Raw genomic sequence first — 16076 nt, 5'->3', positions numbered from 1 at the left:
TTACACAATTGATCTATGTATTGTGATGAATTGTATGAGCCCCAATAAATTGATTAAAAAAAAAAAGAAGAGTTGTACAATTATTACCACCATCAATTTTAGAACATTTTCTTTTATCTCTTACTCATTGTTATTAGCTCCCCATGGATTTCATAAACAGAATACATTTATCATTGTAAATGAGGGGGAAGTGCAGAGTAGAGACCCAAACAAAGCCCATCTGTAGGTAACGGAACACCCCCTTACATAAGGGTCACGGGGAGGAGAGGAGCCAGTCAGCGTGTGGTGTAACAACAATGAAACATACAACTTTCCTCTAATTCTTAATTCTAATTCCCCACTATCACAATCCCAATTCTACCTTCCATATTCAGCTAGACCAGAACATGTACATGGGTACAGATAGGAACCGGAAACACAGGGAATCCAGGACAGATGATCCCTTCAGGACCAGTGCCAAGAGTGGCGATACCGGAGGGTGGAAGGAAGATGGGGTAGAAAGATGGAACTGATTATAAGGATCTACATATAACCTGCTCTCTGGGGGAGAGACAACAGAAAAATGGGTGAAGGGAGGCGGACTGTGTAAGACGTGACAAAATAACAATAATTTATAAATTATCAAGGGTTCATGAGGGAAGGGGCGCGGGAAGGGAGGGGGAAAAATGAGGAGCTGATACCAAGAGTTTAAGTGGAAAGCAAATATTTTGAGAATGATGAGGGCAACAAATGTAAAAATGTGCTTGACACAATGGATGGATGTATGGATTGTGATAAGAGCTGTATGAGTCCCCAATAAAATGATTTTTAAAAAAGATTACAACCTAAATATATATATATAGTATAAAGAACTTATAAGTTAAAAAAAAACCCCAGAAATCAAAAGATAGACAATAAAACCCTCTAACAATAACAACAAAGTAAAACAGAGAAAAGCCTCAATTGAAAAGAAAGTAGGGGAAAAAATTTCTTTTAAATAAAGAAAATATTAAAAATCAGAACAAATTTAAAATGGGTCAAAAGGGAGATCAAATGTTATATAGGTGTTAAATTTCAACCTAACTGCATCTGCAACAAACCACTTCCCAAAGCACTCTGTATGAGAGCACGGCGATTCACACCCTTGGTCTGTGGTCAAAGGAGAGCCACTGGAGGCTTAATTCATATATACGAGGGGGTAACCCCCAAAACGGAAGTTTTTTCAAAGTTATGCATATACATTTTTTTACAAAACCACCTTATCATCATAGAAAGTATCATCAAAGCACTCTCTATTATACTTAATATATCTGTCAAATCTGAGATTCCATTCTCGGAAACATTTTTCAAACTCATCTGTTTGGATGGCTGACAGCACCTCCCTTGTTTTTTTCTTCACCTCTTCTATGTTGTCAAATCCCTGTCCTTTCATGTCCCACTTCATTCATGAATAAGCATGCTGTTTTTTGCCAAAACTGGCGCACTAAGATGGCTACGTGAGCAGGTGCATTGTGGTGGCAAAACCAGTCCTCCATCTGCCACAAATCAGGCCTTCTTTGTCACACACTTACGCAATCTGTTCAGAACCTCTAAACAGGAAGCTAGGTTAACAGTCTGACCTGGTGGGACAAACTACAAATGCACTATCCCCCTCACACCAAAAAACAAATGAGCATCATCCTGATTTTGATTTCACTTGAGCCTTTTTTGGGCAGGTGATGATGGCGTCTTTCATTGGTTTGATTGATGTTTGCTTTGGGGGGTCTTAAGGATAGCTCCCTATCTCTTGACCAGTAGTGACCTTGAGAAAAAAGCGTGGGTTGCTCTGCAGCTGTTCTTTCAACAAACGGTATGTTTCCAGTCAGCACTTTTTTGCTGGTCAGTCAGAACCAGGGACACAAATTTCGCAGTGACCCTTCTCATGCCCAAATGTTCCATTAAAATTCGTGGAACCAAGTTCCAAGATAGTCCACATAACGTCTCCATCTTCTCAACAGTCCGCCATAGGTCTTCGGGCACAAGTGCATGGATTTTGTCAACATTTTTATCTGTTTGGAAGTTGATGGACGTCCAGAACGAGGTTTGTCATCTAGGGACATGTCTCCTTTTTTGAAACAAGGAAACCTCATACACTTGAGTTTTTCCTATAGTGCTGTCCTTATAAGCTTTGTTCAACATCTCAATAATTTCTGTGGCACTTTTCCTGAGCAGGAGACAAATTTTCACAGCCACATGCTATTCGCTTAAATTGGCCATTACAAAAAAACGAGGTTTGAGCAAAACTGCTTTTATGAAAAAATTCATGTGACCAGAGAGAACCTTCCCAGATGAAGCCATTGGTGCATTAACTCAGAGAGAGTTGCTGGATGTTTGCCTAGCGGGTAAAAACGCATACCATGAAAGCTCCTCCCACCAGAGATTTTTTTTGGGGGGGGGGGGAAGGGTGTCTCCCCCCCCCCCCATATTTCCTCCTCACATTTTTTTAAGTGAAACAACTTTTAAATGGGACATAACAGTGATTAAATGATATTACATTTTTAACAATTGTATCTGCCACAATCAACTTTAAATTGCTCTAATAACAAGGTAATTCACATTCCTCAACTACGGTCAAAAGGAATTCACAGGAGGCTTAATTAATGTGTGGACCCTGTAAATGAATTTTGGACTCCCACTGTCATCCATAGCCTTCTGCAAACCAGGTGTTCACAATTTAATTTCTGATGCCATTCCCTCCTTCAGATTTGGATTACATTATTTATAACACAGGTTGGTGTACTTCTTCCATGTAGACTTACGTTTCACTTAGATGGTTGCTTGTTTGAAGTCAAGCCTTTAAGTAGAATCCATAAAAAGGTGACTCTTCTGCAGTTTCCCTCTTTTGATTAAGAGTATTGGATGGAATCTTGGATCGAAATCCATCCAGGCTACCATCTAGTTCTTCCAGTCTCCTCGTAAAGGAGGCAGCTGTTCAGAGGCAATTAGCCACAGATTCCAAATCCTCCTTCTCTTCCAGGATCTCCTTCCCCTGTTGTTCTGGGTAAAGTCAAATTGTCGCACATGGATAGACACTTCCAAGGTTTAAAAACTGCAGTCATTATGCAATGAACTAGGAGGTATAAAAGAAGCACTAAATATGCTATCAGGCCAATTACATGAGATGTCACATGAAACTACGTCATAAAATCTCCAAACCAAGGGAACAAATCTCATGAGATGTTTGGTTATACATAAGCAGCCTAACCCGCTACTTAAAAAACAAAACAACCCACACAAACGGTTGTAAATATATCTATCACAAAACTTATGCATACTCAGTTTTTTAAAAGTATGCAACTCATTGATAGTAATTATAGTAATCAGCAAGGCAACCCTACCTATGATCAGTGTGATTTTCCATCACCATTAGCTCCAATTTATCGCCTCCTTCTTTCTTTATATATTGAGGTGCCTTGAAGTTGGGTGCATACATATATGTATTTGTGTTTGTGAAATCTTCTTAATTGGCCATTGTATCATTGTATTAAAAAAAAACTCATCTTTATCTCTTCTGACAGAATTTGACCTCAAGTCCCTTCCCTTGTTAAGGATCTGTTGAGATTTTCTGTCTATGTTATTTGTTTAAGCATTTTTTTGTCTTTGTTCTTTAGCACTCCTTTGTGTTTTGTTGGTTTATTGTATTGAGGCTTTTCAGTTACCTTCTCTTCTTTGTGTATTTTTAAAAATATATTTTCTTAGTGGTTGTGTTAAGTCTAAGTTGACTAGAGAAACAAATTCATAGACACTCCTATGTGTATAAGAAAGAGCTTTATATACAAGAGCAATTGTATATTAAAAAAACATCCCAGCCCATTCCAGATCAAGTCCATAAGTTTGATATTAGCCCATATGTCCAATACCAATGTATAAATTCTTCTTCAGGCTCACAAAACACATGCAATGATGCTGAATGCAGGAAGATCACAGGCTTGTGAATGGAAAGTCTTGTGGATCCAGTGGTGGTATAAGCATCTCAGCGCTGGCAGGGGTCTCCACGTGGCTCCTCCAGCTCAGGGCACTGGCATAGTTCCATGTGTCTTGTCAGCTATAATGTCTCCCAGGGAGTGAGCCTGTATCCTGCCCCCAGTGAGCTACTTATTTCCTTAGCCCTTCTAAATGAGGTCATCAAGCTGTGACCTTATTGGCAGGCTAAACTCCACCCTTTCACTCTTAAGTCTCAAATTGGCAACAGATTATGTAACTACCACAGTGGTTACCATGAATATTATATTTAAGAGCTTGAATTTATGACATTCTAGAGTAAGGTGATATCAACTTAGCTTCAATAATAAAGAAATTGCATACCTAATAAATTCATATCATTATTTTTCTATTTCCTTTTTATCACTAATTATGTTTGTATTTAATTTGCCCTGTAACATACTTTCATCTTTGCAGTTTATATATTGATTTTAAAGAACATGAAGGACAAATTATATAGCATTATAAAGTGTGAATACTTTATTATGAGCCCCATGCTTATCCATGAATCTCCTTTACTAGGAACTTTTCTTTTTGCGCATAGCTTTGAATTACTTTCAGCTGTCTTTTTCCTTCTATCTATAGAATTCCCATTAGTATTTTGGTAGGATCAGTATGGTAAATAGTAATTCTCGTAGCTTCTGTTTAAGTAGGAATATTTAGTTTTACCACCTTTCTTGAAGGATAGTTTCACTGGGTATTTTAAATATTCAGCATTTTAAATATTATTCAACTGTCTTCTTTCCTCTGATGTTTTTTGTTTTAAATACTTTTATTGGGGGCTCTTACATCTCTTATCACAATCCATATACTCATCCAATGCTTCAAGCACATTTGCACATATGCCACCTTCATCATTTTCAAAGCATTCTCTTCCCACTTGAGCCCGGTATCAGCTCCCCATTTCTTCCCACTCCCTCCACCCCCTGCCCTCCCTCCCTCACGAACCCATCGTCCCTCTGATGTTTTTGAAGACAAATTGGTACTTGATCGATATTCTCTGTATGTGTTTGCTTCTCTTTCAGTGTTTTCAGGACTCTCCATCTTTAATTTTTGAGAGCTTAACTATGATGTTTCTTGTTGTAGGTCTCTGGCTTTATCCTGCTTTGGGTTCTTTGAACTCTTTGATTTCTAGAGTCATGTCCTAGATATTAGACTGGAGAAATATTATCATTATCTATTCAAATATCCCAGTTTTCTCTCCAAATTTCCCTGATGTGTACACTGGTTTTATTATTGTTGTTCCATAATTTCATTAAACTGCTTAGCCTTCTTAAGCCTCCATTCTTCTTCTTAAAAAAATCATTTTATTGGGTGGGTATTACAAATCTTGTAAATCCATCATTCAGTGGTATTAAGCACACTTCTACATATGTTGCCGCTAACATTTCCAAAACATTTTCTTTCTACTTGAGTCCTTGTTATCAGCTCCTCTTTTTGCCTCCCCCCTACCCTCCCACCCTCCTGAATTATATAGTTATTTTGTGTCTTACACTGTCTGTTTTGGCTCCCTTCACCCACATTCTTTTATTTGTCCTGGAGAGGGGCGCTATATATATCAAACCTTGTGATGGGCTCCCCCTTTCTCCCCCTGTTCCTCTCTTATCCCCCTACCCTCCTGCTATTGCTACTCCTACTATTGTTCCTCAGGGTTTTATCTGTCCTGAATCCTATGTGTCTAGAGAAGTCTCCATTGCTCTTGTTGCTCTTCAGCATCTAAAATTTGAGCTATCTTATTTTTTAATTCAACAATGCTTTCTTTTTTTTTTATTGGGGGCTCGTACAACTCATCACAATCCATACATACATCCATTTTGTCAAGCACATTTGCACATTTGTTGCCATCATCGTTTTCAAAGTATTTTCTTTCTCCTTGAGCACTTGTTATTAGTTCATTTCCACCCCCACCCTCATGAACCCTTGATAATTTATAGTTTTTTCCATGTCTTACACCAAGTGTTTTTTTAGATCTCCTTTTTGTCTAATATTGCTTTTCTTATTTTAGCTCTTTGCCTATTTTTTCCTTAGTTCTTTTTATGTTTGATGCTGTTATGTAATATTCAACTTTTTAAATTTGTATTTGCTCTGTCAAATGCAGCACGTTCTACTTTTTCAGCTGGTTTCTACAATTCATTGCAATGGCCAAACAGAACTTAAGAGAAGATTCTCACAATTATGGGTTTCAAAACCAGATTTTAACAGATTACAATTCAAGTGAAAAATGCTCACAATAGAGGTATCCAGTAAGGGCAGGTTACAAAGCTATTTTAGGGCTGCTAATAAATGAACAAAAGGCATGCCACTTTGCTGTCAGCCTCAATTGCAAGGTACTCAGTTCCAGCTTCACAGTTCAGCAATCTCAGCTCCCTTTATAAAGTGCCCAGAGGCACCCTGGTCCACAAGCCAGCCTGCTGCCCTGAAGCACTCAGTTTTATCTTGTTCTGTTAGCTGGGACGTTTACTGCTCTTCTTATGCGCTGGCTCCTGATTCTGCAGCTGCTCTGGTCACTCCTCTAATGTCAAAGCTATCCACCTGGATCAAGGAGCTTGACTGCAAAGGGATCCCAAAGTCCAGAGGAGAGACTCCACTCTTGGCTTTTCCTAGTAATGAGATCCCCCACTTCTGCTTCAGCTCATTTTATGCCCAACAGGATGGCAATAACAATGAATCTTGTAAACAAGCACTCACAACTGAATCCTACGAGTATCTCAGGAAAAGGTCATTTGGTGCTACAGAGACAATGGCTAGAAGAGCCCTATTAAGTAATTCACTGCAATGTATTAACTTTGTTATATTCATTTGAATGGGTTATCCTTTCTGTTCTTGGGATTTTTTCATTTGGGTATTGAAATTTTGGAGGTATTAACTTTTTTTCTGTTTTTTTACAGTATGAGGAGGCTGCAAAAAGTTCCTGAAATAATCCCACCCAGCAACATTGCCACTGAACCTATTCCACTTCAGAGCAACCCTACATGGCAGAGCTGAGCTGTTTCTTGGGTTTCCATGACGCTTTACAAGAGCAGACAGCCTCGTCTTTCTCTCAAGAAGCAAGCAGTGGGTTTGATCCACTGGCCTTATGGTTAGCAGTCCAACGTTTAACTCAGTATACCACCAGGGTACCTTTGAAAATTCCATTATTTTTTAATTCTCTTTTCCCCACAAACTTCTTGAAGCCCACTTATATTTCACATTTTTTGGCTGAACTACTTTCTCTAAGAAACTCTTAGGTAAGCAGTCTTTGGTCTTGGCTTAATTGGGACACTAAAGTTCTATCTTTATCTCATTTCTCAACATTCAATCTCTCATTCGAGAACATAAAGCGGGAACCATTATTTGGGTGAGATATCTTGAACTAATCAATCTACCAACCAGGGGTCACAGTCACTTTTCTCTGGTTATTATTCCGTTCCCTTTGTTTCTGCAATCATGTTGGAAAATCTACAAGCAGTGAGCCATGTTTAGAGCTCAGGGCTTCCCTCTCTCGTTTTGCCTGAGGTTTTTTCCCTTCCTGGTGGAAGCTATTGGTACATATACCCAATGGGATATTACTAAAGAATAATGATGCAACTGTAAACATTTCGTGATGTGAATGGATTTTTAAAACCACTGTTACGATGATCTGATATATAAATTCCCACCTAATTCAGAATAGTTGTTTTTTCAAAATTCTGTCACTACTGCTGTTTCCCTAGAATCTTTCTGCAGAGTTGTCTTTTTTCCCCCTTCAATTATTGTGGTGAAATATATTATAGATTGAACTGTGTTGCTTAAAAAGAAGTGTTGTACACAGGGAATCCAGGACAGATAAACCCCTCAGAACCAATATTGAGAGTAGCAATATCAGGAGGGGAAGGGGAAAGTCAGGGGGAAAAGGGGGAACCCGTCACAATGATTTACATATAACCCCCTCCCAGGGGGACGGACAACAGAAAAGTGGGTGAAGGGAAACACTGGTCAGTGTAAGACATGAAAAAAAAATTTTTATAAATTATCAAGGGTTCATGAGGGAAGGAGGATGGGGGAGGGAGGGTAAAAATGAGAGGCTGATACCAAGGGCTCAAGTAGGAAGAAGTCAGAATCAACAAAGAGAGTCTTCCCCTAGAGCTGGTCTCCTGAATTCAAACTCCTACACTGTGAGAAAATACTTCTGTTTATTATTATTTTTTAATCATTTTATTGGGTGCTTGTGCAACTCTTATCACAATCCATACATCCATCTATTGTGTTAAGCACATTTATACATTTGTTGCCCTCACCATTCTCAAAACATTTGCTTTCTACTTCAGCCCTTGGTATTAGCTCATTTTTCCCTCCCTCTCCGCTCCCCGCCCCACTATGAACCCTCGATAATTTATAAATTATTATTTTGTCATGTCTTAAACTGTCCGATGTCTCCCTTCATCCACTTTTCTGTTGTCCGTCCCCCAGGGAAGGGCTTATATGTAGATCCTTGTGATTGGTTCCCCCTTTGTATCCCACCTTCCCTCCACCCTCTGGGTATCGCCACTCTTGGCACTGGTCCTGAAGGGATCATCTGTGTTTCCAGCTCTGATCTGTACCAGTGTAAATCCTCTGGTCTAGCCAGATTTGTAAGGTAGAATTGGGATCATAATACTGAGGGGAGGAAGCATTAAAGAACTAGAGAAAAGTTGTATGTTTCCTTGGTGCTATACTGCCATCCTGACTGGCTTGTCTCCTCCCTGTGATCCTTCTGTAAAGGGATGTCCAGTTGCCTACAGATGGGCTTTGGGTCTCCACTCTGTACTCCCCCTCTTTCACAATGATGATTTTTTGTTCTTTGATGCCTGATACCTGATCCCATCGACACCTTGAGATCACACAGGATGGTGTGCTTCTTCCATGTGGGCTTTGTTGCTTCTGAGCTAGATGGCCACTTGTTTATCTCCAAGTCTTTAAGACCTGCTGTATTTTTTGATAGCTGGCCACCATCGGCTTTCTTCACCACATTTGCTTATGCACCCGCTTTGTCTTCAGCGATTGTATGTGGAGGTGAGCATCATGGAATGCCAGTGTAATAGAAGAAAGTATTCTTGCATTGAGGGAGTACTTGAATGGAGGCCCAATGTCCATCTGCTACCTTAATATTAAACCTATAAATATATATACATAGATCTATTTCCCCATCATCATATATAAATATATTTACATGTGTACATGCCTACATATTTAGATCTCTAGTAATGCCCTTTGCCTCCTAGTTCTTTCCTCTATTTCCTTCTGCTTTCCTCTTCTCCCATTATCATGTTCAGCCTCCATTTGGATTTCAGTAAATCCTCTCGTTTACATTGTCCTTGATCAATCCCTACCAGGCCTCTTACACCCTCTATGCCACTGATTTTGGATCACTTGTTGTCTCCTTGTTCCTGTGTTTGTTAACAACACTTCCCCCCTCCTCCCCCAGGAACCATCACCATCTGTCCGTTGTTTTCTCCTCCAGATTGTTTAGCCCGCCTATCTTATCTAGATAGACCTGCAGAGATAACAATACACACAAAAAACAAGACAGAGCAAAACAAAGCAACAGAAGACAAAACAACAACAAAAAACAAAAACAAAGAAAAGCCTGTAAATAGTTCAAAGTTTGTTGACCTTTAGAAGTGTTTTCCCAGTTGAGTCTGATGGGGTGCCACTCCCTGGCCCCAAAGTCTATTTTTGGAACTCCCTCAGGACTTCCTTGCTCTGCAATAATTCTGTTTATTAAAACCACTTACTTGTGGTATTTGTTATTGCAGCACTAAATAACACAAAACTCACTGCCATGCAGGTGAATCTGACTCTATGGTAAGATGACAGGACGGAGCAGAACTCTCTCTGAGGGTCCAGGACTGTAACTATCTACAGCAGTGGCTCTCAACCTTCCACAGGGGTCGCCCGATTCATCACAGTAGCAAAATTCCAGTTATGAAGTAGCAACGAAAATAATTTTATGGTTGGGGGTCACCACCACATAAGGAACTGTATTCAAGGGTTGTGGCATTAGGAAGGTTGAGAACCACTGATTTACAGGAGTAGAAAACCTTATCTTTCTCCCACAGAACAGCTGGTGATTTCGAACCGTTGGCCTTAGAGTTACCTGCCCAACATGGAACCCATTATGCCACCAAGGTGCCTACTTAGATAACAAAGACTCTATTTTAAATATTCTGTCATTTTAACTGTATAAGTCACTGACATTAATTACATTCCCCATGCTGTGCAACTATCATCACTATTTCCAAAAGATTTTCTTTACTCTAAACCAGTGGTTCTCACCTTTCCTAATGCTGCAAGTCTTTAATACAGTTCCTCATGTTGTGGTGACCCCAACCATCTGAAATATGTGTTTTTTGATGGTCTTAGGTGACCCTTGTGAAAGGGTTCTTTGACCCCCAAAGGCGTCATGACCGACAGGTTGAGAACCGCTGCTCTAAACAAACTCAATACCTCATTAGCAATTACTTTCCATCCTCCCTTGAGTCCCTAGAATCTGTTAATAAACTTTGTCTCCATACTTTGTCTCCATGCCTATTTTCGGTAGTTCACGTAAGTGGGATTTTATCGTATTTGTCCTTTAGTGCCTATTTTACTCAGCACAATGCGTTCAAGGTTCATCCATGTTGTAGCATGTGCCAGAACTTCATTTACGGCTGTCTACTATTCCAATATATGGATAAACGATCAGTTTCTTTGTCTTTTCATTTGTTAGTAAACACTGGGGATTGCTACCACCTTTTGGCTATTGTAAATAATGCTCAATAAAGATTGGTGTAGTAGTATCACTTTGACTCTTGCTTTCAGTTCACTGGGGTATATATATGTAGGAATGGAGTCATGTAAAAATTCTAGGTTTTGCTTTTTGAAGAACCATAAAAGTGTTTTTGGAAAAAGCTGCACAATTTTACATTTTCACCAGCCATGCACAGATTCTGATTTCTTCACAGTCTTGCCAATACTTGTTATTTTCTGTTTTTTGGATAAGAGCTAACCTATTAAGTATGCTGCATGGTTTTAAAAGTAGAGGAGGTAGCTTGATTGAGAGATAAAAGGAAACTGACATAGTTTTTATGAAGTACCTTCAACTCTAGAATATATACAAGGCAAAATATTAATATTTTAATAATATCTCTAAAGATGGTCTGAGTAAAGTCTGCATTAAATATACTCCGGGTAGAATCAGAATGAATATCACATATAGAATTTCATACAATGCAATTTAAAATGTTTCCAACATTTCAATGATAGGAGCAATTAGTATTACACATGATTTAAAAACTGAATTATATCTTGCATCATTTTATTATACTTCCCGATCAACTTAGAATTTATTCCCTTAAATTCAATAGGAAACAGTGAATATTCTCGTGTCCCCCAATTCAACTATAATTGTTTCTTTTAAAGAGCACTCTATATTGTTTAAAATAAAAGGTGGGGGGGAATGAAAAAGACTTTAAGATAATCACCTCTCAACAATGTTGAGGCAAGATACACCATCCTGGCCACCCACTGCATAGAGAAAGCCTCCGAGCACTGCCACACCCACACTGGTCCTGCAGGTGCTTGTTGGGGCCACATCGCTGCTCCACTGGTTGGTTTTGGGGTCATATCTGCAAGGGACACATGAAGAACAGAGTTTGTATTACACAGAGAAAGCCAGGCTGTATTCAAATATTAAGTACAAAAACATTTCTATGATATAAATTATTTCCTTTAACTACTGATTGATTATAACTAAGGCATAAGAAGGTTTATTTATGTATCTTTTTTTTGGCCTCTACTTAAGCAAGTTACATATACATATATTTTCTTTAAATAAAACAATATTATAGATAAAAGTAAAGGCCCCCTTTACATTCTACCCTAATTGTAACCTCTTCCCATTTTGATTCAGTACATATCTTTTCAGACTTTCTCAGAAAATACTTTTAAAATAGGTATATACTATACTCATATGTATTATATATTTTTTCTTTACAAAATAATACAATTGTAGGCATTATTCCAAAAATTTCCTTCAATATATTTCTGAGATCTATTCATGCTAACATAGTTCCAGATGGTTTCTCTGAATTACTATATAAGATAGCTTCAAAATTTCTATGGAAAAATATAATTCAAAGATAATGGAATTATTAAAAAAAAAGATAATGGAATTTCTCTATGAACTTTTGAAGTGCTCTCATGAAATATTTAATTATATTATGCAAGCTATATATTATGTAACAATTTCCTTATGTATTTTTAAAAATTCTTTATTAGGGGCCCTTACAGCTTTTATTCACAATCCATACATACATCTATTATGTCAAGCACATTTCTACATGTTTCCATCACCATTTTCAAAACATTTTCTTCCTATTTGAGCCCTTGGTATGAGCTCATTTTCCCCCGTATAAACCCTTGATAATTTATAAATTATTATTTTTTTCATGTCTTACAACGACTGCTGTCTCTCTTCACCCACTTTTCTGTTATTTGTTCTCTTGGGAGGAGGTTATATGTCAATCATTGTGATCAGTTCCCCCTTCTCATCCCCACCTTCTTCTTATCCTCCTGGTAGCACTACTCTCATTATTAGTCCTAAGGGGTTTATCTGTCCTGAATTCCCTGTTTTGAGCTCTTTTCTGTCTACTAGTGTACATGCTCTGGTCTAGCCAGATAGTAAGGTAGAATTGGGGGCATAAACATGGTGGGGAGGAAGCATTAAAGAACTAGAGGAAAGTTGTATGTTTTGTCTGTGCTATACTGCACCCTGATTGGCTCGTCTCTTCCTTGTGACCGTTCTGTAAGGGGACATCCAATTGTCCATGGGTTTTGGGTCTCAACTCCACCCTCTCCCTCATTCACATTGATATAATTTTTTGTTCTAAGTCTTTGATGACTGATACCTGATCTCATCGACACCTCATGATCACACAGGCCTGATGCATTAAGGTATATAACAATTATCTGTTTTTTTAAAAAAGTGATTATCTTTGCATTTTCCTTATGCAAATAGATGAAAAGTAGGATTGCTGGGTCAGAGTATGTTAATTTTTAATATAAAAATATTATGAAGCTGCTCATTTTGGAGCTATATTACCATATATACTCGAGTATAAGCCAGCCTGAATATCAGCCCAGGCACCTAATTTTACCACAAAAACTGCATTAAAAATGTGCTGAAAAAACTTGGCTTATACATGAATATATACGGTACTTCTGATTTGTTTTCAGTTTCATTAAGTCTTAATTTGATACATTCAAAATGTTGAGTGACAATTACAGCTTTACATTTCCAGAACTTTTTTATCAGCACAAACCTTTTAAGCAATACCTTTTAAGCAATAATTCCTTCTTACCCTTTATTCTAGCCCCACAGTCTCTAATAAACTTTTGTTTCTACACATTTCCTATGTCAGACAGTTAATATACATGGAATCATATAGTATTTGTCCTTTGTCTGATTTATTTTACTCAATATGTTCTCAAAGTTCACCCTTAAAATAGCATGTATTACTTTCTTTTGTGCAAAATTTTATTATTTTAAAGCATGAGTCATTTATTTTACATTTAATTTTAAATGAGTGCACATATTCAAATTCTTATAAACTTTATCTCTGCATATCACCTAGGTTGCATCTCCACACTTAATTATAATAGTTTAATTGTTCTTAAGTTGTAAAGATTCTGTCCTATCTATTATTATTTCATAATTCACCTATCAATACTTTTTAAGTGTATGTGTTTAAACATTGATGGAATGTTTCCTGTGTTTCTTTCAGTTACAAAAGTTAAACCTCTCTCTAGGATTTGATATGCTAAATGGTTTCATAGATCTGTTTGGGAAATACCAAGAATCACCATGTCAGAGCCCACATAGCTGAACAAAGGAGAGCAGGAAGCAAGAAGTTACTAAAAACTCAGCTATCGGAGTATTCCAATGTCCCAAGCAGCATGATAGGTTCTACGGAAAAAGACATTTCAACAATGTGATGTACAGTATGCTAAAAATACTTGGGAAAGACGAGAAGACTAAGGAAGTGTCTCATTTGTATGGTCAGAGGTTTTATGTACAAAGTTACATTTGACCTTTGAAGGATAAGTGAGAATACAAAAGGTATTGACATTCCACAGGGAAACACAAACAGCATGCAAGTGTGCAGGATAAGAGTCATGAGAGGATGGTGTATCTAAGTAATTCCAAGTACTTCTAGTGGGCCTGCAGTAGCAAGTTTAGAGAACAGTAGTGTGCCATGGGAAAAAAACTGGAAAACTAGTGGTGATCAGATGAGAAAAGGCTTCTGTCATGCTAACTAGTCTAGGCTGCTAACTTGTGTCATAGACAAAACACTAAAGCAGCAACAGTCACATGTGTCCTAATCAACATCCCAAATGAAAACTAAAATAGGAAAAAAAAAGTGAATTCCTTACTTACCTTTCAACACTATTAAGATAAGAGGATCCATCATGGCCTCCTACAGCATATAACAGGTCATCAAGAACACTGACCCCAACTCCACACCGCCTCTTGCTCATGGAAGCCACCATTCGCCATTCGTTAGTCTGTGGATCGTATCGTTCCACACTGGAAATGGCATCCCCACTGCACCAACCACCAACTGGAGAAATAATAAAAGCTGTCAAGAGAATGCTTGTCCTAAAGACCACATTGTGTTCTAAGCTTGTGTTCATTGTGTTAGATTTTGCAGATGTCTCTTAGAAGCAAGTTATGAGTTTAACATTCTGTAAATCTTAACAGATTTTAAACTCTTCAAGTAAGTAAGCTACTATAATCTTCATTTTATAGAGTAAGAAAAGAGCACCAACTCGAAGAAGATCCGAAGGTAACGTGGTATTTAACTGATGTCATCACGTTGACGTGGACTTATAGAAAACCATGTGACAGAAAGAAACTGCTGCCAAGGATTTCCTTGGCTGCTTTCTTTATGGAAGCAGATAATCAGAAAACTATGGATTTGTTTCTCTTTTCTCAAGCTCTATGATCTTGGGGAAATCCTGTTAAATTTTGTCCTACCATAGTTTCCTTGAAAATGTGTAGCTTTTCTGAAAGTACAAAACACTGCATAAATGTACTTTGTTACCAAAAGCCAAAAGAGGAACTAAATCTCAGAAGAACCTTTAGGTGATGGATTGTGACTCATCTACTCATGATCTTCCTATCTGACAATTTTTCAAAACTATGATTATGGTTTTCAGCAGCATCTTCCTCCAAAGTGGACAGCCAAGTCTTTGGTGGCTGTGTGTTTTCAGTCTGGGAAGCCCCTCTGAAACCTGTTCACTTTGGCTGTCCCTGCTGGCATTTTCAATGAGTGACATAAATTCCAGCATAACAGCAACACTCAAGCCACCACAGCACAACAAGTGACAGACCACTGGCAGGCATTTGACTACAGTGTGGACTATAATAAACTATGGATATCCTTGAGAAGAATGGAAATTTGAGAACACTTCATAGTGCTCATGGGAAACTTGTACATGGATCAAGAGGAGTCTATGACAACAAGGGAATGCTGCATGGTTTAAAGTCAGGAAAGGTGTGCATCAGGGTTGTAGCCTCTTCACCACACTTGCTCAATCTGTATGCTGAGCAAATCATCAGAGAAACTGGATTTTCTGAAGAATGTGGCATCAGGATGGGAGGAAGGATTATTAACAACCAGAGATATGCAGATGACAACTTTATTTGCTTAAAGTGAGGAGGACCTGAAGTACTTGCTGAGGAAAATCAAGGATTGTAGCCTTCAGTATAGATTACTACCTAATGTAAGGAAAACTACCTATATCCCTATTGTATTATATTAATATATTTACATCTGTACATGCATACTGTTTTTTTTCATTTTTTTTTTTCATGCGTACTTTTATACACCTCTATAAATGTCTTTTGCCTCCTCGTTCTTTCCTGTTTCCTTTTACTTTCCCCCTGTCCCACTATCATGTTCGACCTTCATTCGGCTCGGTACTTCCTCTCTGCTACATTACACTTGATTGAATGCACCAGGCATTCTATACCCTCACAGAAGGGTCACAAGAAAGGGACAAGCCAGCCAGGGTACAGTATAGCACTAATGAAACAT

General features: G+C 38.2%; 1 protein-coding gene across 1 annotated transcript in view; it reads right to left on the bottom strand.

Annotated features, from left to right (window-relative positions):
- The window catches only part of KLHL20 (kelch like family member 20), a 73736-nt gene that overhangs the window by 14531 nt on the left and 43129 nt on the right, over positions 1–16076 (bottom strand). The window contains exons 7-8 of the mRNA XM_045297966.1: positions 14414–14597; positions 11458–11603 (exon numbers count right to left, since the gene is read on the bottom strand). Of these exons, the coding sequence (XP_045153901.1) occupies positions 11458–11603; positions 14414–14597 (330 nt within the window). The remainder of the gene's footprint in view (positions 1–11457; positions 11604–14413; positions 14598–16076) is intronic.

The sequence above is a fragment of the Echinops telfairi genome, unplaced genomic scaffold (assembly GCF_000313985.2).
Source record: "Echinops telfairi isolate 266 unplaced genomic scaffold, ASM31398v2 ScPeMD7_7424;HRSCAF=8462, whole genome shotgun sequence".
In the NCBI taxonomy this organism is placed as follows: Eukaryota; Metazoa; Chordata; class Mammalia; order Afrosoricida; family Tenrecidae; genus Echinops; species Echinops telfairi.
This window is presented reverse-complemented; position numbering and strand designations above follow the sequence as displayed.